This window comes from Phycodurus eques, chromosome 6 (assembly GCF_024500275.1).
Source record: "Phycodurus eques isolate BA_2022a chromosome 6, UOR_Pequ_1.1, whole genome shotgun sequence".
NCBI lineage: Eukaryota > Metazoa > Chordata > Actinopteri > Syngnathiformes > Syngnathidae > Phycodurus > Phycodurus eques.
In genome coordinates this window covers 10972351-10992678 of record NC_084530.1, presented here as the reverse complement: position 1 = coordinate 10992678, position 20328 = coordinate 10972351, and the positions used below count along the sequence as shown (strand labels likewise).

The following is a 20328-nucleotide window of genomic DNA, read 5'->3' as shown; positions in this document are numbered from 1 at the left end:
GTGTAGAAACTAAGGTTTAAATATCAGATAACACACACCCATATTTTTGGGGTGTACAATGCGCACCTATGTATAATACGCACCCCCAAAGTTGACCTCAAAATTCTGGAAAATCCTACTCGCGTATAATGCATTTTTACAATGGATGATTTTGCTTCAACCCATATCAAAACTAAGTATCTTGTATTTTTTTTTTCTTCTAATAATTATTCTGAAGTTAAGCACTTTATTTGAACACGTAATGCTTTATTTTTGTTTACTTGCTCTTATTTTGAAATACTTTTATTTAGTAAATGAGTAAACAGTTGTGCTCATATGTTTGATTACCCAGGCAGAATTTGTAAGATGGGTACAATTCTTTAAAGAAAACATGAAGGGCCAGGCAAAACACATTTAACTGCATTTTAATGGGATTCAAATTAAACTGTCAAGCATTTCAGAAATTTATCATCAAACAAAACATAACCATAAAGAAATTAACGATGGTTGTTGTTCAGGCATCAGTCGTATTAAAAAAAATAATAATTTATATATATATATATATATATATATAACAAAATGGGTATGTAAACTGCACATATATGCAGTCATCCATACCCGTCATGTTGGAATTAAAGTGTAGGCTACACCTTTTTCATAACCTCGAGATAGCAGTGGTATATTTGAATGAACGTGTACACCTCTCTCATAACCTCTAGGTGGCGGCGGCATATTGGAATGAAAGTAGTTTTTTTTCATAACCACTAGATGGCGGCATACATTCATAAAATGGAAAAGTTTTTCTTCATTTTCCCCTATACCCATGTATAATGCACACCATTGACTTTTGACATTTTTGGGGGGGAATAAAATGCGCATTATCTATGACAAATTACAGTAAATGAAAACCGCTTGTAGATTAGAATGGCTTAACATTTGGGGAGAAAAAAAAGTTGAAATATGAAGCTGAACTTACTGTATGGCCTCTGGTGGACCTGTCAAAGAAACACTTCTTTCTGAAAGACCAGCACTGTCTGGAATAATACAGAAACGTATGGAAATACATTTTTAAAAAATAAATGCGGAGAAATTCACAACGTTGTCAACTTGGTACTTGTGATGCTCACCGTGTGCAATCTGGACCTTGCAGCCAGAGTCCCGTTGTATTTTGTTTATGTGTTCACCTCCTCTGCCAATGACTAAAGGGAAAAAGACAATTAGATTTTGGTTTGCACATTTGTAGGACAGAACAGCTGAATACCTTTTACATGACCTTGGAGGTTAAAATTAATGCACTTACTAAGACCAACCATGCTATCAGGCACTTTACACTCCTCTGTTATTGTCATTGTAGAGGGTCTGACACTGTAGGCAGTAACACAGGGAATTATATACTGTACATTATGCATTACATCACAGAGCTCCGGAAAAATAAACTCATACCTCTGTTGAGCCAGGGCAGCCAGTTGAGCTCCAATGGCTGCAAGAGAAGGAGAAATATTTGAGTGGCTGGAAAGTGAGCGGATCCAGCAGTTGTGATGAATCAATGTGCATATTCAACGTACACAACGAAGAATCTCTTTCATTCTGTGATGCTACCTTCTTGGCATCTGGTTCATCTAAATAAAAGGAAATGGTAAGCCTCTAACAATTATAACAGGATCAGACAACAAAAGGAAGTTTTGATCTGATTGTCAACCTGGTTCTTCGAGGGATCGTTTCTGTGCAGTGAATGGATAACTCTCAGGTCCTCCATTGTTGCTCGCCATGTGACCGCTCTCACCACTGATTTTAGCTGCGATCTAGGAAGATGGAAAGACTTGAAAATTCAAGAGATTGTTTTTTTTTGTAGACTATAAAAACAAACAATCTGCATTTAGATGAGTGTTAAGAATGGTTGGCTAATAGGACATTTCGCCTCTCATCAGAGCAGGCTTTATCACTAAATGCCCAAAGGCTCAATAGAACATCTCTAGCCTATCTAGCCTTTGAGCAGGAACTGCTGAAGGCTGCTTGTACTCTGCAATACAATATTTAACAGAATAAACTTAGTTGAAGGCAGCACGGTTACCGACTCGTTATCAACCCTTAGAAGTCATGGGTTCATATTCAGGCTCCGGCCTACCCGGCTGGAGTTTGCATTTTCTCCCTTTTATTGCATTGATTTTACCCAGGTACTCCGGTTTCGTCACAGATTCCAAAAACACGCACGGTAAGTTAATTTAAAAAAATCAATTGCTCTTAAGTGTGAATGTGAGTATGAATGCTTTTATGTCTGTGCCCTGCGATTGGGTGGCATCCAGTGTGGGGTGTACTACGCCTCTCACCTGAGGTCAGCTGGGATAGACTTCAACATACCTGTGAGCCGTGACCCTAATGAGGTTAAGCGGTATAGAAAACAGACAGATGGACAGATAAACTTTGGTGTCTTCTCAGGCCCGATACACACAAAGACATGGGCAATTTTTGTCCCGATTTTTCCCCTTACCGACCAAGGACGTTTAACGCCAGACTATTGTGTTTTATAAGATTATCCTTTGGTTCGAGGTGTGTTGAGAGTGGATTTGTTTCGATAATAAAAATCCCAAACGGGTCAGGACCAACAATCTTAAATATTGAACATGCTCAATATTTACAACCAAAAATCTGCTTGTGTTTGGGAAAAGTCGACTACTCCCATCATGACCCCGTGAATTGTGACGTGAAACCGATTGTAGCCATTCAAAAAGCAACCGGAGTAAAAAGGAAACTGGCTTAAATAAAACAAACATGTCCTACATGATGTCATTTGTATAAAAGTGGGCTCCCCAGGTGGCAAGAAGTATTTTCAAAAGAAAGTATTTTCGTTGACATCGCCACCTTTCTACAATACTCCTGCCTCAAGCAACCTTCGGAAACACGGAGCAAACGTTGGAACTTACCCGGAAGGGTCCGCTCTTCTTCGTTTTTGTGAGATCACGTGTGATCATGCAAGATTTCTGCCTTGGATGACTTTTTTCTAGATCAGTGGTGGAACAGAATCTTTATGTGTGGTGTTATGTGTTGAGATTATCAGAACACACCACACACAATATGACTAAAACTGTTAAATGCCAGATTTTTTCTTTATTTTCTATTTTTTAAGATTTTTAAAAATCCTTAGGTATGTACCAGGGCTAAAACAACCTGAACAGTCCAGATGCAATTGATTTAATGCCCTGAGAATACAATGACCTGGATGAATGGGAAGATTTACTAGGTCATTTGGGAAGTACTGTGGACAATGGCATAACTGTCTGTTCAATGTTTGCATTCGGACTAGCTCCAAAATGGTATCAATTTCTGAATGTTAGAATTACAGGAACAATTACCTGATTTGAATCCCCCCCCCCCAAATCTATTTGACACACAAATAGATGGCCTAATTCCTTCGACTGACATTTTGTTTTCTGTGATAAATTTGGTTAATCCTGATTTTTAACTTCTCATCGGAAAATCAAGAAAACCGTCTGGGTTTTGTAACTGTGACCACGACATATTTAAACAGTTGCAAAAGGGAAATACTGTACAATTGAGTGAACACTGCAGTCCGTGGTTATTTCGAATTCAGACGGGCAGATATAAAGTTAGATTATCACGGTCCAATCGCAAATAGCAATCACACTAACGGTTAGCGTCACTTCATTTAGTGCTTAAAGCGGAATAATATTTTTCATTAGACTTTAGCCAATAAAACCAAATTATTCGTGAACTGGGTGAAGCATAAAGCGGAAATGTTGGGATTCTGGAGTTCACAACGGTTCTACTCAAAAAACGATAGCCCAAATTGTAATCTCGACTCAGCTAAACTCACAATAGCGACAATGCCTTACAACGGGATTCCCTTGCCGCCGGTAGCATACCACTACAAGCTAGCTAGTCAATTGAAGCTAACGACAAGGATAATCGAGCTAGCTGCTACTCCTAAAGCTAAATCTTTCGCCAGTTGCATTCTTCAGTGTGCCAGCACTTCGATTTACCTGTCTGGCTCTTTCCATGGCGTCCGCAAAAGTATCTTTCTTCGTTGCGGCGCCGACGCCGTTAGTCGGCAAGGAGCCGAATTCAGACATGGTGATCACAAGGAAGAGAAAGGACGCAAGGGGGGGCAGGCCGAGTGGCTTTGGCCGGGTCGGGCTGCGCACAAGCGGGAAGGCCAAAGCTGTTGTTGAGCGATACAAGAACGCCAATGTGAGGGAGATCGCTTACCACGCCGGCAAAGTTCCCTGCTTAAAATAACCAATCAATGTACGCTGCTCACGGCCCTCCCCAGTCCGGCCTTTTTCTCAGGCATTTTCTCTGCCTTACCTATTCTTTGAGATCTGATGTTAACGCCAATAAAACTGCGTCACCTCCTGGACTGGAGTGGAACCAACAGATCCCACCAATACGGCTCTAATACGACTGAACAACAGTTTCCCAACCTTTATTGAGCCAATGCACCTATTTTATGTTAGAAAAATCTTACGCCACACCACCCAAAAATGTTTTTACGACAGTATGAATACTCAAATAAAAATGAAAAAAAAAAAAAAATTGCTGTACTGGTATATAGATGAAGTTACATTTGTAAAGAATATATAATAATTTTCTGACAAATTAAGTGGAATTAAAAAATTGCCAGCAGCGCCACGTGTAATTGTAAATTTAAACAAATTGTGAGTCTAATTTTTGTGTTCATGTCTTCATCTTTTAATCCATGTCATTTGGACAGTTATAACGCCGCAGAAGTCACAATTGTATGAAAACATTTGTAGGCCATAAGTATAAAACAATCAAATGGAAAACGTTAAGCACTGTGGCGACTGAGTGTGCCTTCTCGTGTCACGTGACTATTCTTATGCCAAAGTAGTTAATTCATATACTTCCTATTGTATATACTACTCACAAAAAGTTGGAATATTCAGCCATCGGGTGAAATTTCAGAATGAAACTAAAATGCATTATAACCTTTGCAAGGGAACTAAATGTAAACTTCTATAAACTTGAATGAACATGTCCCAGTGTTCAATGTGTGAGTACTTTTTGCTTGCTTGTTGTTCTCTAACAAGTAGCTGGACGGTAAAATATACAGCAGGTGTTTGTTCCACAAATCGACAATTGTTAGGTGTCGTCTTGGTCTCGTGATGTCAAAATGTAAACAGCATGATGAAGAGGGCTGTTTACATACAACTGAACCAGGAAATGTATTGTTCCATTCATGGATCAAACACCTGTTGTGAATTTTGCAGTTCAGCTCCTCGTTAGAGAACAGTCAGTTGTGCAAAAGATATTGCAACATTGCAATTGGACATGTGCATTCAAAAGTTCAGAGATTTTATATAATTATGGCCCAGAGATGTTTTCATACAAATGTTTATGTTTCACGACCATACTGCATAAGCGTAGGTAAGTGATCGAATAATACAAATTCAGGCTGTCGCCACCAGTGGAACGGAGCTTCATGTTAAGTTTATATATCAAATCAACCAGTAAGTGGGCCAACACATGACATGTATCATGACATTTGTAATACAGTCAATTAAAAAGACTAAAATCCACATTTGCATTTATTTAGAAATACAATTAAAAAATAAATACAGGTACGGCTATTCATTGGAAATATAAAAAAAAAATTTTTTTTAAGCTAACCCAAACTCTTCTACAGGCAAATCAACATTCAAGAAGAGCTGTGAGACAACATCTGACCTGTTCAAATGTACAGTCTTTTGGAGGTTTTCTTGTAAAACCACTATTCAACATTAGCTTATTCTAGATTTACAATTTGAATGACGGCTGCTTTCGAGTTGTGCTGATAGCCATTGTTTGATGAGCCCTTCTGTGCTTCAGTGTTTACTCCAATTGCTTGAGACATGTTAGTCCACAAACTGTACAACACTTTTGCAGTGCCCTTCGAACACTGGAACCGCGCTCTTGTCCGCCATCTATCTTCTCTACATTACACCTGTGAGAGAAGAAAAGGCTGAAAAATCCTCTTGCAGTTATTTGGAAAACACAGAACCCCTTAATGGAGCACCTGTTACTTCGCAGATAAATTCATGCATCATTTGTAAATATGAATGCAGATGCTAGTTCAAACAGTGCAATGCAACTCACACATAAAATTGCTCATTGCATCCATGTCATCTGAGGTCATCCAAAGGCAGGGCAGTGCTTTCTCATTTACTACTTTTCCATCAAGACTTGCAATCACAGGACTCTGAATTCATCCACTGTCAAAGTCCCCTTCTTCATGCAGGATTAACAGATCTGTATTTTCTTTCAGATGCAAGTCACAACAAGCCACCCACTCAGTTTTACACCTTCCCTTTACCTCCCCGCCTACCCTCAACGTCCACTCCCAGGGCCATTCTTGTGTACTCGTATGCAACATAGGACACGCTGACAGCAGGGATGACTTTCAGCAAATTGGGGGAAATTCCTCGATATAGGCCGGCCACACCTTCTTGGGTCACAATGGTGTGAATCAAGGCAGACATTGATGGCTTAGTGGAGCCTTTCACTGAGGCTAAAGGAGAGAGGGGGAAAAAAAACTCAATCAACAACCTCACTTTCTACTTAGGACACTACAAAATATGTTTCGTGCCTTCCAATGGTGCAGCATGTATGCAAGGCATAACTTTAATGGTCATGTCGAGTTATATTTCTAGTCACATTAGTAAGAAGTTGTGAACATACTCAAATCTGGTGCTGGAGACTGGAAGAAATAAAATGTCTGTGGCCTCAACCAATTATTTTATCCTAAGGGTAGCTGCACAACTATTATTTATCCCCTCTCAAATATAACCTGCAATCATCATTTCAGTTATGCATTCTTGTAGCAACCAGTCTAGTTGCAGGTTACACAGGTGACGTGTCTGTAAGTACAAGCAAAGTAGGGCGGAAATGTAAACAAATGCTTAAAAGGTATTTTATTTGTGTAATTATAATGCATTATTTTCTAATAAAGAATATATGTTAAGGTGAGGAATATAATGTATCACAACTGTATGATAGATTGCGACTTGTTAACTACCAGTAAAGTTGTAAGGCTCATGGAGGAATTTCACAAACGTGTGGCCCCATTGAAAATCCTTTGCTGCCGCCACAGCCACAGCCACAGCCACCACCCCCCACCCCACCCCACCCAAATCAACGAGTAGATTTCAGACAGAAAATCATAAGTCAGCACCCGACCAACTATTGGTTTCCAAAGGGCAAAAAGTGACCTCGGAGCAGGCAAAAGTGTCCTAACAGTACACACAGACACACACTTTCATCTTCCATCTCATGCTGCAATAAATACTTCTGCATCATTGGCTCCGATGGGCATAAGAGTAGGGAAACTCATGGTGTGGCTCCAATCCTTCTCCGACTTTAACCCATTTAGAACCTTTGAAACATCTTCAAGCAAATGATCTATCAGGGTAGGAGGCAGTTCACATCCAAACAGCAGCTTTAGGAGGATATTCTGGGAATGTGGGGGGGGCGGGGTCCCGGGGTCGGTGCAGCAGGTCTGGGTAGGGTCTCTTCGTTAGTAGTTGTCCTCACACCACTCATTGTATTTATTTTTCTCACTAATCAAATCTGGGCACATATACAGTGGGCATGGAAAGTATTCAGACAGCCTGAAAATGTTCACTCTTTTTTTATATTGCAGCCATTTGCTAACAGCATTGAAATTCCTTTTACCCCACATTAATCTACACACAGCATCCCATATTGACAGAAAAAAAACTGAATTGTTGAAATTTTTGCAGATTTATGATAAAAGAAAAACTGAAATATCACACCCATAAGTATTCAGACCCTTTGCTCAGTATTTAGTAGAAGCAGCCTTTTGAGCTAATATAGCCATGAGTCTTTTTGGGAATGATGCAACAAGTTTTTCACACCTGGATTTGGGGATCCTTTGCCATTCCTCCTTGCAGATCCTCTCCAGTTCTGTCAGGTTGGATGGTAAACGTTGGTGGACAGCCATTTTCAGGTCTCTCCAGAGATGCTCAATTGGGTTGAAGTCAAGGCTCTGGCTGGGCCATTCAAAAACAGTCACAAAGTTGTTCTGAAGCCACTCCTTCGGCATTTTAGCCGTGTGCTTATTGTCATTGTCTTTGTTGAAGGTGAAGCTTTGGCCCAATCTGAGGTTCTGAGCACTGTGGAGGTTTTCGTCCAGTATATCCCTGTACTTGGCCGCATTCATTTTCTTCGATTGTAACCAGTCTCCCTGTCCCTCCAGCTGAAAAACACCCCGACAGCATGATGCTGCCACCACCATGCTTCACTGTTGGGACTTTACTGGACAGGCGATGAGCAGTGCCTGGTTTTCGCCACACATGCCACTTAGCATTAAGGCCAACAATTTCTATCTTGGTCTCATCAGACCAGATAATCTTATTTCTCACCATCTTGGAGTCCTTCAGGTGTTTTTTTTAGCAAACTCCATGCGGGCTTTCATGCGTCTTTCACTGAGGCGAGGCTTCCGTCGAGCTACTCTGTCATAAAGCCCTGATTGGTGGAGGGCTGCAGTGATGGTTGACTTTCTACAACTTTCTCACATCTCCCGACTGCATCTTTGGAGCTCAGCCACAGTGATCTTTCGGTTCTTCTTTCCCTCTCTCACCATGGCTCTTCTCCCCCAATTGCTCAGTTTGGCCGGACGGCCAGCTCTAGGAAGGGTTCTAATCGTCCCAAACGTCTTCCATTTCAGGATTATGGAGGCCACTGTGCTCTTAGGAACCTTAAGTGCAGCATTATGTTTTTTGTAACATTGGCCAGATCTGTGCCTTGCCACAATTTTGTCTCTGAGCTCTTCAGGCAGTTCCTTTGGCCTCATGATTCTCATTTGCTCTGACATGCACTGTGAGCTGTAAGGTCTTATATCGACAGGTGTATGGCTTTCCTAACCAAGTCCAATCAGTATAATCAAACACAGCTAGACTCCAATGAAGGTGTAGAACCATTTTAAGGATGATCAGAAGAAATGGACGGCACCCGAGTTAAATATATGAGTGTCACAGCAAAGGGTCTGCATACTTACGGCTGTGTGATATTTCAGTTTTTCTGTTTTAATAAATCAGCAATAATTTCAACAATTACGTTTTGTTCTGTCAATATGGGGTGTTGTGTGTACATTAATGAGGAAAAAATTGATTTACATTATTTTAGCAAATGGCTACAATATAACAAAGAGTGAAAATTTTAGTGGGGCGGTGGCATTGGGTGGCCAGTTGTTGGGGAACCTCGGTGGGGCCGGCGGACCGCCCTGGGTCCCTCGGTGTGGGACGTGTCCTGTCCACCAGGCTGCTCTCGGTGGACCCCTTGGCCCAATCCCGCCCCTCGTGATTGGGTGGGGTCCTCAACCTCCACGGTGCAGGCACAGCAATTCAGGACACTTCTGTCAGTCTTTGTGCATGTAAAACAGTGTCAATTCACTTGCATGTGTCCGCAGGCACACACCGCTGGGACTCTTTCACTGGGTGTGGGGCCACTCACTTATTGTGACAAATATCTCATGAATATGCGAAACTGCTCTCGTTCTACATACTTTTATAATTTACATAATCAATCCCCCCACACAGTATACAGACCTCATTGTGGATGGAATATATTTAACTATCTAAACATTCCTAGGTAGACATAACATTTGCTGCAATCCCTTTTCCTAACCTTGAGCTTGCATTCTGGTGCGGATCAGTGCAAGAGGGTAACTTGCCAGCTGCCCACAGGTGCTGGAGACTGCACCACAGCCAACCAATACCGTGACCCCTGGGTCCGCCACGCCTCTGTTCCTATTTAGCCATGCAAACTTTAGTGTCTGAGGAATAGATGCCAAGTTAGAAGACATAAACAAGATGTAGATATAGATACATGCTACCATCATGTCCACCTGACCTCATAGACTGCCAGGTCAATGCCTGCATAAGGCACAATACTCAACAAATTAGGCACATAACCCTTGTAAAAGGCTGCAACTCCTTCCCTCTGCAGGATCTGCTTGACATAGTCAAACATTCCTGAGAACTGGCCTGTTTTTCTAAGCGTGAGTCGGGTCTTCATCACCTGTCAAGAAAAAAGACGGAAGATGGATGGATGGAAGCACAGAAAGATAATGTAGAGGAATACTGCACGTATTGTCGATTACTGTCTTGAGGATGTGTGTTATGACTTGAAATCACCTCCAGTGGGTAGATGGCTGTCTGAGCGGTCGCACCAGCCAACGAGCCAGCAAAAAATCGCTCATGAGCCCTGAGATTTTTTGTGTCCTTTCTGCCATACATTATATGCTTGATCTAGAAAAAAAGGTAGTAAACCAAAATTTAAAGGAAAGGAGGACCGTTGATACAATGTAACTCTCAAGGTAAAGATGGAACGATCAAGGAGTGAGTCTATCATTAAAACTATGAGAGCTCTCAGTCGAGCACAGACCTCATATTGTGGGGAGCATCAGTGTATATTCTGACAAGAACAAGGAAGTGGATGGGACTTATTGTGAAGTCCTACACACAAACACAAAAGACAGCGATTCCTGTCCTGATAACAGTTAGTTAACTCTTGGTGCAATCACAGTCTTGCACCAATAACATAAATCATAGCATGTGGTACCCTGAGCATGACGTAAGATGACTGAGGTGTAAGATTTGAAGTCTGGGGAGGTGATTCAAATGTCCCTGAAGAGTAAATCTATATTTCTGTCCACATGTTAGTTAACAGGCTATTTTCTGGTTCTTAGAGAATTAATGAAAATGTTGGTCGGTACATGGACCACCTCTCTATAATATTACATAAAAATCCATTGTATAGTGTTTGTGCAATCCTTCTAGCAAACTAACTAACTTAAGTGTACAAAATGGCTCTCCTATTTTTGTGCAGTAATTGTTCAGAGGCACCAAAAAGAAAAAGGAAGCAAGTGTTATTCACCTTTTCATAAGCTGTAAATTTGATTGCAGTCTCTGGGGCAATTTTAAGAACATTGATTCCATTGCCCCTCCAAAAGGACTGCACTCCTCCCTCTTTTACCATGTACTGAAAACCACTCAATACATTCCCACTAAACAGAGAGGACCCATGAACCTGCCAAAGCATATAATGAAGATGTGTCCATACGTGACGTTAATTGGCAATAAACTGAAAATGGAAGTTGCCCTTTAATGGTGATTTGGTTCTGATCACAAAGCTACTGACTGACCTGCCGGAAGACTTTAAGACGATCTAAGGGGGCTGTCCCGCTCCGTGATATGGATCCAGCCAAGGCTCCTGCCATCAGCTGCCGCCACACATAGCCAGACTTTTTCTCCTCTTCTGAAAACTCATCTGGAACTGTCAGCTGTTCACCTAAGTCCAACATCTAATGAAGGCAACGATTACAGTTTTATATATTTTCTGTTTCCAAACAATGTGAAGAACAATTTAATTGTCATTATTATGTATACGGAATGTGTGTTGCCCTGGATGCTTTCAAATACATCAAGTCTGGCTGGTTATTAAAAGTAACTTTTTTATAGTATGTATTTCCACGTGTGTAGCCTTGCCATTGAACGTTTCCAGTAGCGTGCCACTTCCTCCATGTTTGTGAGAGGGTTAAACAGGAAGTAGTCCCGCCACTCAATCCAGTCAATGGTCATGGTCCCATCCTTGTCTATACTGGATGACACACAAATAAACAAACAAGGCTAGTGAAAGTGGGAGATTTTAAGTAAATGGCATTGGCTTTACCAGCACAATGTCAACATGAACATATTCTAAACCAACAGAGCAAGATAAAAAATAGTCAATTTTGAGACACAAAACCAGAAATTGTATATTTAAATTAAAAAGTCTTAAAAAAAAAATCTCTGAAGTTCAGGAAAACTTAAACCACAATTAAGTAAAAGTAAATGTGCTTTAGAAGACACATTACATGATTTATACATACAAATACAAAAGAAAAGTAAAACTACTGTACAAACCAACTGAGAACAAAACATTAACTAAAACATGCTATTAAGTATGTGTATACTTACACCAAGTGAAAGCAGTGCAGATTAAAATCATCAGTATTGATGTTTTCTACCATTCAAAGAATAATCCATGTTAATGATGATGTAATAGTGACACATAGATCACAAACCTTTTTAAAATCCTGGTGGCAGCCTTGAGACTGATGTCTAAGCCAACAGCATGTAGAGATTGCTGGATCTCTGCTGCATCTATCTCACCTGGATGTAGCCATCCAGATACATAAAGTAAGAGACATACAATAAGTGAATTTTAAAGCTATGGGGCCTGTTATGATTATTCAAATGTATTCAGTGGGCTGCCACAGACCATCATTGTTTTTGTCCAGCGTGCGAAACATGAGTTTGAGCTGCTTTTCGTGGGTACGTAGGTATTGCGTGAACTCTTCAAAGTCAAGCACTCCGTCCTCATTGGTGTCCCCTGCCTCTACAATCTGAAAACAAAGACACTTGGGTCTAAAAATTGGAAAATAAATTAGTGGCAGGGGTATCATTCAGGGGAACAGTGGAACATCTTAAGTGGCACATCCCTGAGGTTATACAATATGGAATTTAAAAAGTCATGGGGAAAATATGTGCCATGAAGTCATCCAAAAGGTTAGAGTTGCCATTATGCATGCCATCTTGTGAGATATTGTATGCCTTGTCACTTGTTATCAAAGGTAGAGAGTTTTCTGTGTTGTGTGTTTAGTTTTTACTATCAACAGTGGTTAACACTTGTATGACATGTGAGTCTTCAATTAACCGACCACGCATGTTTTTGGCACGTGGGAGGAAATCGGAGTACCCGGAGAAAACCCACGCAGGCACAGGGAGAACATGCAAACTCATTGCCCGTCAGTGTGAATGTGAGTGCGAATGGTTGTTTGTTTATATGTGCCCTGCGATTGGCTGGCGACCAGTTCAGGGTGTGGCCTCTGGCCCGAAGATAGCTGGGATAGGCTCCAGCACGCCCGCGAGCCTCGTGAGGATAAGCGGTACAGAAAATGGATGGGTTGATGACGTGAGAATGTTGAAGTGAGATGCATGAGTCGCCGCTGTGATGAGATTAACCTTCACATTATTGTCTAGTCACACACACGGTATTTCCAAATATTTGTCCATTTGTATGACCATTAAGAGAATGCTTTGGCAACGGTTTAAACCTGGAAGTCATTATAACCATTTGTAGTATTTCCAATAGTAAATTTTTTTTTCAAAATGCAAATAAATCAGAGGTTGAAAACTGGAAAGAAATTGCGTTTGACCTTAAATCTTTTACTTAATTTTTTTCTAATCCCAACTCCAACCTCAGATTAGTTCCTATTTTAAAACAGCATTTTGCTAAAGTCAACAACTACATAGATTCATTTGTCGCCTGTGAATGAGCTAACTGAAAAAAGTACATTTTGTGCAGCTGATGTAATCCCTGAAACACACACTATTGGTGTGAACCATTGTCCCAACACACAAATGTTTGACAATTCCGAATTTATTGACGGTATTATTTTTGTGGTCAAGGACAGTGGAGCCCTGGCAACCACTGGTGGTTTGCACCTTGGTAGTTTGCCATTCTCATCTTACAAAGTCTTGCTCCATGCAACCAAAATAGACATGTTGCACACAAATGCACACACTGGGGAAGTGACAGCCAGCTAGCTGTGTGACCCACATGTTTTGGCCAAAACAAATGGAGGAATACGGACAGGACAGAGACAGATAAATGTGTACACAAAGTTGGGCTGTTTATGTTGTTACTATTAAACATTTAAATACCTGAAGTAATCATTCAAGGGGCACTATATAACATTATTAGTTGTTTACTGGCCAGAATCGATGTCTGAGTTTATGTATGGGTTATCACTGGTGCATCATGACCTCCGCTAAATATCAGATTCATTCTCCCAAGCGAATAATTTTTTTTTTTTGAGTGAAGGTGAAAAGTCTTACCCTTTCCAGTGAAGCTCTGGACAGTCCTTGACCCGCCAGCCCTCTACGTAGTTCATGTATGTCAATGCATCCATCTTTGTTGAGATCCAGCTGATCAAACAGCTCCCCCCAGTATTTCTCCCTCTCCTCGTCTGGACCAGAGGACGTTTTGTCCTGGCAATTGGCCCAGGGGAGCCAAGTCCTTGCAGGAGCCATGACAGGGTCCAGTCAGCTGGGTAGAATGTAATGGATCAACTTACTCACCGGAGCCCGACCTGGACCAATACTTACATACATACAATACATAAAGTATCTATGAAGGTTCATTATTCACACTCAGAAAAAAAGTCATGGCCAATAAGGGTACAATGCCTTGTCACTGGAGTGGTACCTTCAGAGGTTCTGCTTACAGATGTGGAAGTCATAAGCAAGTCTTATGGCCCAATATGCCGACGTTTAGGCCCACGCAGCAGTCGGCAATCTTGTATGAGGCTTGGCTTGGTTTATTGAGGCCTTTAATCTTCAAGTTTCAAGCAAGTCCCAAGTTACTGTGGAAAGGATAAAGCAAGTCAAATGAGTTCCCCACTAAATTTCAAGCAAGTAATGTCATCACTTGGGTTAAGCAGGTCACAAGTCAAGCCATACAATTTTGCTCAGTCACAACATATATTGGATTAATCCTAACAGCAAAATAGTCACAAGTCTATATAGGGAAACAGTATTAAGAACAGACAGATCACAGATCAATACTGATGTGTATTACAAAATGTATGCACTTTTTTCTACTTGTCAAATATAATTGGACGTGTAACTAACCTGGCTAATGGAGAATTCAATTGAATAGACAATGAAGTTCTATGTTGTTCTTGGCGTGGACAAAAAAATACTTTTCTTTCGAAATAAAAAAGGGTAAAATATGTTGAAAATTATGATTTTTAACTGTAAACAGCAAAGACTTGTCAACTCATGTCAAGTCGAATCTCATTGACACCAAACTGTCAAGTCAAGTCTTTTATAGGTTTTACCAAAGCAAGTCCCAAGCCCTAAATTTGGTGCTGACTCGAGTCCCGGGCCTTGACTTTTACAGGGGACATTCTATCGCGCTTACCCTCATTAGGGTCACAGGTAACTGGAGCTTATCCCAGTTGACTTTGGGCAAGAAGCGACGTAGAGGTTGGACTGGTCGTCAGTCAACTGCGGGCAGGGCAAACAACCATCTAGGGTCATGCAATCGGGAGGCAGAGCCTCATCTGTGCCGAGTAAAAATAATAAATTATATTTTAAAATGATTTTTAAAAAATGTGCCCATTTTAGTTCTCCAGTATGTGATTCATATTGATTTTCTTTTTGAATCCAATAATGTCCATGTAGTTTTCATTAAACTTGCTAAATTTGCAAACTTCCAGAGCTTTCCAGTTGATCAACAATGAACACGATCCCAGTCAGGACAGTCTAAAGCGCTTCTGTAAAATAGTTTAACCTCACTTAATGTAAAAAAACTGTGCTCAATCGTCACAAAAATTTATGTGGACATTCTCTACGTATGCCCCCCTCCATCTCTGAAAATATCAGAACTATCGGCCCAATATTTTGGATATTATGGACATTTACCCTTTTCTTCTCCGTGGGCGCTCACTATGCAGAAAAAGCTTAACATCGAGGAAAATGTTTAACATCCATAAAATCCAAAATACTGGGGTGATCGTTCTGATATTTTCAGAGGTGGAAAGGGGCATAAATAGATATGTTCACATAAATCTTGGTGACGATTGGTTGCAGTTTTCTGAAATTGAGCGACGTTAAGATTTTTTACATGCAAGAAAAGAAACCTTGCTCTCAATAGTCTATTGAAATGCCTATCGGTAATAATGATTTGTTTCAACGCCAAACTGTTCAGGATGTCTTTGTAGATCTTCCCTATCCTAAAATAAAATTCGATCACGCTATCCCTGTCCACTGTGTATCTTTAGCCTCAACTCTACCCAGTGTTAAGTAGATTACTTTGGAAATATAATTGGTAACAATTACAAGTTACTCTGTTGAAAATGTAATAATAGTGTAACTATTTCAATTACTTTCTAAGTAATAGAAAATGCTATAGAAAATGGTTGGATGGAGATTTGAAATTCAAAGAAGAACATTTTTAGAGGAAAGCAACAGCTATTTTTGTTCTGGGGAGACTTCATCTACAAGTAAAATAAAGGTAAGACAATAAAAAGTTTTAAATATAACCTAAACAGAGATGAGACTACGAAACAAATTGTCCTGAGCCATCCTGCAGTACTACAGTTGGAGCCTGGGTGGCGCATTGCGCCATCTCGCCCTCTCTCTCTCTCCCCTCCCCTCTCTCTCTTTCCAGCACCTTCCTCGGCCGCACCTGTCACCAATGAGCCTTCGTTAACACATGCATAAAAGCCTGACCAGAGCCGGGAAACGCTCACCAGAGTACTGAAGCTTCCCCAGCGGCACAACGGCTCCCCAGTATCCACGTAAGCTACGCAAATCCTCGTCATCATCCTGACCTCTGTGTTTTTCCCTTGTCCTCAGTGTTCCCTCTGTGCCCCTCGCCAAATGGATTACTGCCACCACGCCGCCAAGCCAACCGACTGTCCTCGTCACCACCTGCCACGCATTCTCTGCCTCAACAACCCGCCAGCGCATCTCAAGGACCATCTACATTTCCTTTTTCAATAAAGTGTTCATCACAACCTCTCAGCCGCCGCCTGCTCTTGGGTCCAGTCTCCATCCGTTCGTGACACAAATGATCCAAAATTCAAATTAAAAAAACTACATTTTGATCTTAAATATGTTTTTCTTCTTTTTGTTGAACAGTCTGCATTTAAAATATATGAGCTTTATGAAAAAAAAGTTTCAAATATGAACATAATATTTCTTATATAGGGCAAAAAAAAAAGAATTTCTGCACAACATTTAGCAATTTAATGAAAAGCATTTTACGTAAAAAATTACAATGGCTAGTACCCCTCTAAACCGCCAGAACCACCCATTCCCCATGTCCAAATATGTGTCTATAAAGAATGTGAATATTCATTCTCTCTCTCTCTCTCTCTCTCTCTCTCTCTCTCTCTCTATATATATATATATATATATATATATATATATATATATTGTCTGGCTGCTAATTTAATGGTAAATATGGCACTCCGTTTGACTCATACATTTGTAAATCTAAAGCCTTGAGAAACAGAAATGGATTCACACCGTACCAGGTATACTGCTACAACAGTGTCAATTGGTGACGTCCAGCATAGGGGTCCGAGATATAAAGAGGGTGTTAAAAAGATCTATCAATTTATCATCTAAGAACAATCTGTGATCGGGGATCTGAAATAAAAGCAAAGCTACTAATTACTAATTGATTTAATCAACACAGATATGCCATTACATGTTGAATACAGCCTATATGTAGGTATGCTCATGTTACAGAATGCCTTATTAGTTTCTCACTACAGTCGTAAACTGTTTACACTGACCTTTGCTGACTGTCTTTAATGTGTTAAAATCTATCATTACTATATACACAAATTGAGATTTAGAGCATACAAAAAAACCCAAACATAACTGAGATTCTACTACAAAGGCCTTTAACGGGGATTTCACCATATAAAAAGAATAACAGCAGGCTCCAAAATTGTAAAGCATGTGTAACTATATCCGCCTTTGATGACGATTAAAATCGATGAGGCCACTCACTCGCTCACTTACTTACATGACACGCTACAGAGGACCTCGACTCACTTGACACCAATAGATAAAACACAAAATCTCTACTGGGGACATGTTAGTCCAGGTCCCCCTCCACGGAGGTGTTAGGTGCCCCCCAAAAAACGAACCTCTCCTGGTGTCGAGTAAACTTGCGAGCGACGTACTCGCTGCTCCTCGGGAACCAGGAAGCGAGACAAGCACCAGCTCCGCCCTTCGACGTTCAAGAGTGTCCGAAAAAGAAGATGTCCCTCAAGACACTGCCGTCTAAATACGATGTCGCAGGCTTTCGTCATTACAATAATCTGGAAGAGGCCTAATTAGTGACTCTTTACGATCAACTGTTTTACTTTCATGCCGTTTTGAGAGGCTCACGTCAGGGGCGTGTCTAATGTAGACGACGGCCGTAAATGCACCACCAAAACATCAGTGCTACGAGACTGTCATTTTTATGATTTGCATTTTATGTCAATGCTGGTCTTGTTCACAGTTACAGAAGCAACTACAAATCTTAACATTATAAGTCTTATGAATAACAGACGACTATTTTTAGCACACATCATCGTTTACCCAACCCAACTCATCTCAATTCTAATGAGCACTTTAAACAACCACAGCTAAAACAAGTACATACTGTACATATACATACAATAAATACAATAAAAATAGTAAAACATCAAAACAAACGCAGTCTCATGTCGAGTGAGGACCTGCAGTAACTAACCTGTGTTGTTATTATGGGTTTAAAGACGAGTTTTAAAAGGTGAGCGGGCTTGCCTAAGGTGCAGAGAGGGGTGAGTATGGCAAAGTGTGGGGACCAGCAACCAAAAAGGCTCACAACCCTCTGAGCATCTCACAGTGCTATGAGAGCGCATCAATAATTTCCTTCACATTCAAATTACTAGCTCCAAGGCAGGCTTAGCCATGTTCCATTCTTTTAAAAGTTTCACAAACGTATTTGCATTGCTTTCCTAATTGCCTATTGAATTGATGGAGGCATGAGAGCGATCAGTCTTTGAGTGGCAGACTCAAATTATTGTCCGGCCGTTATGATATTGAGTCTTTTGGCTTGGGAAATGAGTGGACCATGAATTGAATTAAATCTAAGTTTTTTTTCCTTTAGCTATTTTAGTCATCTTATTTTATATTGATATTTTTCTGTTTATATGTGGGCGGCTCGGTGAACGACTGGTTAGCACATATGCCTCACAGTTCTGAGGACCTGGGTTCAAATCCGGCCTCACCTGTTTGGAGTGAGCATGTTCTCCCCGTGCTTGCGTGGGTTTTTTCCGGGTACTCCGATTTCCTCCCACATCCAAAAACATGCATGGTAGTTGGTGGTTAATTGAGGACTCTAAATTGTCTATAGGTATGAATGTGAGTGCGAATGGTTGTTTGTATTTATATGTGCCCTGCAATTGGCTGGCGACCAGTTTAGGGTGTGCCCCGCCTCTCGCCCGAAGATAGCTGGGATAGGCTCCAGCACGCCTGCGACCCTAGTGAGGATAAAGCGGTATGGAAAATGAATGAATGAATGCTCAATAAAGCAGTCAACCAACCAATCATTGCTTGTTTATGCAAATAACACATAAAACAGATGCCAATACACATATCACTAATAATGGGTTGCTCCTACAGCACTTGAATGCACCACAATTAAACACAGGTCATTAACCAGGTGTGTGTGTGTAGTGTATCTTTGTTGTCTTATATGACATCAAATCACTTCGTATTCTATCCCATCTCTTTAGAACAGTGACATACCAATTTATTTGTCCCTCGGACATGTTTGGAATGTTGAGGATTCCTCGACGCTTGGTTCCCTGTGCAAAGATGATGATTCATCAGCGAGCTATCTTAATCCAAAGCAAACCTCCTCAACATAAAGTCAGGATGTTGGTAAATTCAAACACATCATCGTATTTTCCTGCTAGCGTTGCAACCTAAAATGAAAAAAGGTTCCTTGGCCATTTAAAATTTTCTTTTTTTTTTTTTTTTTAATGTCAGGAAACCGTGTTTGCATTCTCTTCAATGATTTGGCCACCCTCGGACCTTCAGGATGGATACTTGCCCAACTTGACAATTATAAAAGCCGTGACTGACACAAAGCTACTGCTGTTGCTGCAAAGATAATTTACAAGGTCAAATCAAAGTGTTTTGATATTACTCAGTTTTTTCTTTAACCCAATAAATCCATATTGTTAAATGCAGTGGTGGGGATGAGCATTTGGTACCTCGGCCTTCAGTGAGGATTTACCTGACTTAATGCCACCATATCACATCCCAATATAAACCATCAATAAAAATGCAATACAAATATATGCACCTGCACCATGTACATCATCTGGAGCAGTTTAGAAACAATATTTACCTAATAGAAAAACATAAAATCCACCTACTGTACTAACAGAGATGCTGATTATTAAATGTATCAATTTGTGCAGATTGCAAAACATGTTTCGCTAGTCGAAGTCAAGGGGCCAATGCTCTGACCCTGTGAAAAAAAAATATTAGAAATCTGATTGCCTTCAGAAGTTTCATTGCCAATATAGTTCAAGTTGACCAATACTACCGAAGACCCCATGGGGTGATCGACATGTCAACACAGTGAGGTTAAAATCTGATCAGAAAAAAAAAAAAAGGAATAAAACAGAGAGCGAGAAATGCTGCAAAAATGAAGATGATGGACTATTGGGAGCATCTGCAATTTTATGGAACAGATAGGTCAGGG

At 40.5% G+C, this 20328-nt stretch overlaps 2 protein-coding genes across 10 annotated transcripts in view; both read right to left on the bottom strand.

Moving 5' to 3' along the window:
* Positions 1 to 4345, bottom strand: part of khsrp (KH-type splicing regulatory protein) — a 31269-nt gene extending 26924 nt beyond the window's left edge. Inside the window, exons 1-8 of one of the 3 annotated variants that reach the window (XM_061679232.1) lie at positions 4204 to 4345; positions 3978 to 4131; positions 1679 to 1781; positions 1545 to 1598; positions 1423 to 1459; positions 1280 to 1344; positions 1107 to 1178; positions 956 to 1013 (exon numbers count right to left, since the gene is read on the bottom strand). In XM_061679232.1, coding sequence (XP_061535216.1) covers positions 956 to 1013; positions 1107 to 1178; positions 1280 to 1344; positions 1423 to 1459; positions 1545 to 1598; positions 1679 to 1781; positions 3978 to 4067 — 479 coding nt within the window. In that variant the 5' untranslated portion in view covers positions 4068 to 4131; positions 4204 to 4345. Of the gene's footprint in view, positions 1 to 955; positions 1014 to 1106; positions 1179 to 1279; positions 1345 to 1422; positions 1460 to 1544; positions 1599 to 1678; positions 1782 to 3977 lie in introns of all 3 variants that reach the window. The other 2 variants (XM_061679231.1, XM_061679233.1) reach the window with 2 other exon arrangements.
* Positions 4346 to 5342: 997 nt separating this feature from the next.
* slc25a23a (solute carrier family 25 member 23a) lies at positions 5343 to 17919 on the bottom strand. 7 transcript variants are annotated; one of them, XR_009768807.1, is made up of 13 exons: positions 17605 to 17919; positions 14266 to 14422; positions 13896 to 14160; positions 12277 to 12400; positions 12080 to 12167; positions 11502 to 11613; positions 11159 to 11317; positions 10891 to 11043; positions 10149 to 10262; positions 9865 to 10032; positions 9640 to 9787; positions 6091 to 6502; positions 5345 to 5938 (listed from the first exon to the last, which is right to left on the bottom strand). XR_009768807.1 is itself a non-coding variant. In XM_061680169.1 (12 exons), the coding sequence occupies exons 3-12, from the start codon at positions 14088 to 14090 to the stop codon at positions 6291 to 6293; spliced, it is 1473 nt and encodes a 490-aa protein (XP_061536153.1). In that variant the 5' UTR covers positions 14091 to 14106; positions 14266 to 14422; positions 17605 to 17919; the 3' UTR covers positions 5343 to 6290. The 7 variants fall into 7 exon arrangements, 1 of the variants encoding a protein (XP_061536153.1); XR_009768806.1 differs by having other exon boundaries at positions 5346 to 5938; positions 13896 to 14106; XR_009768808.1 differs by having other exon boundaries at positions 5346 to 5938; positions 13896 to 14106; positions 17729 to 17919.
* Between the last annotated feature and the right edge of the window lie 2409 nt (positions 17920 to 20328).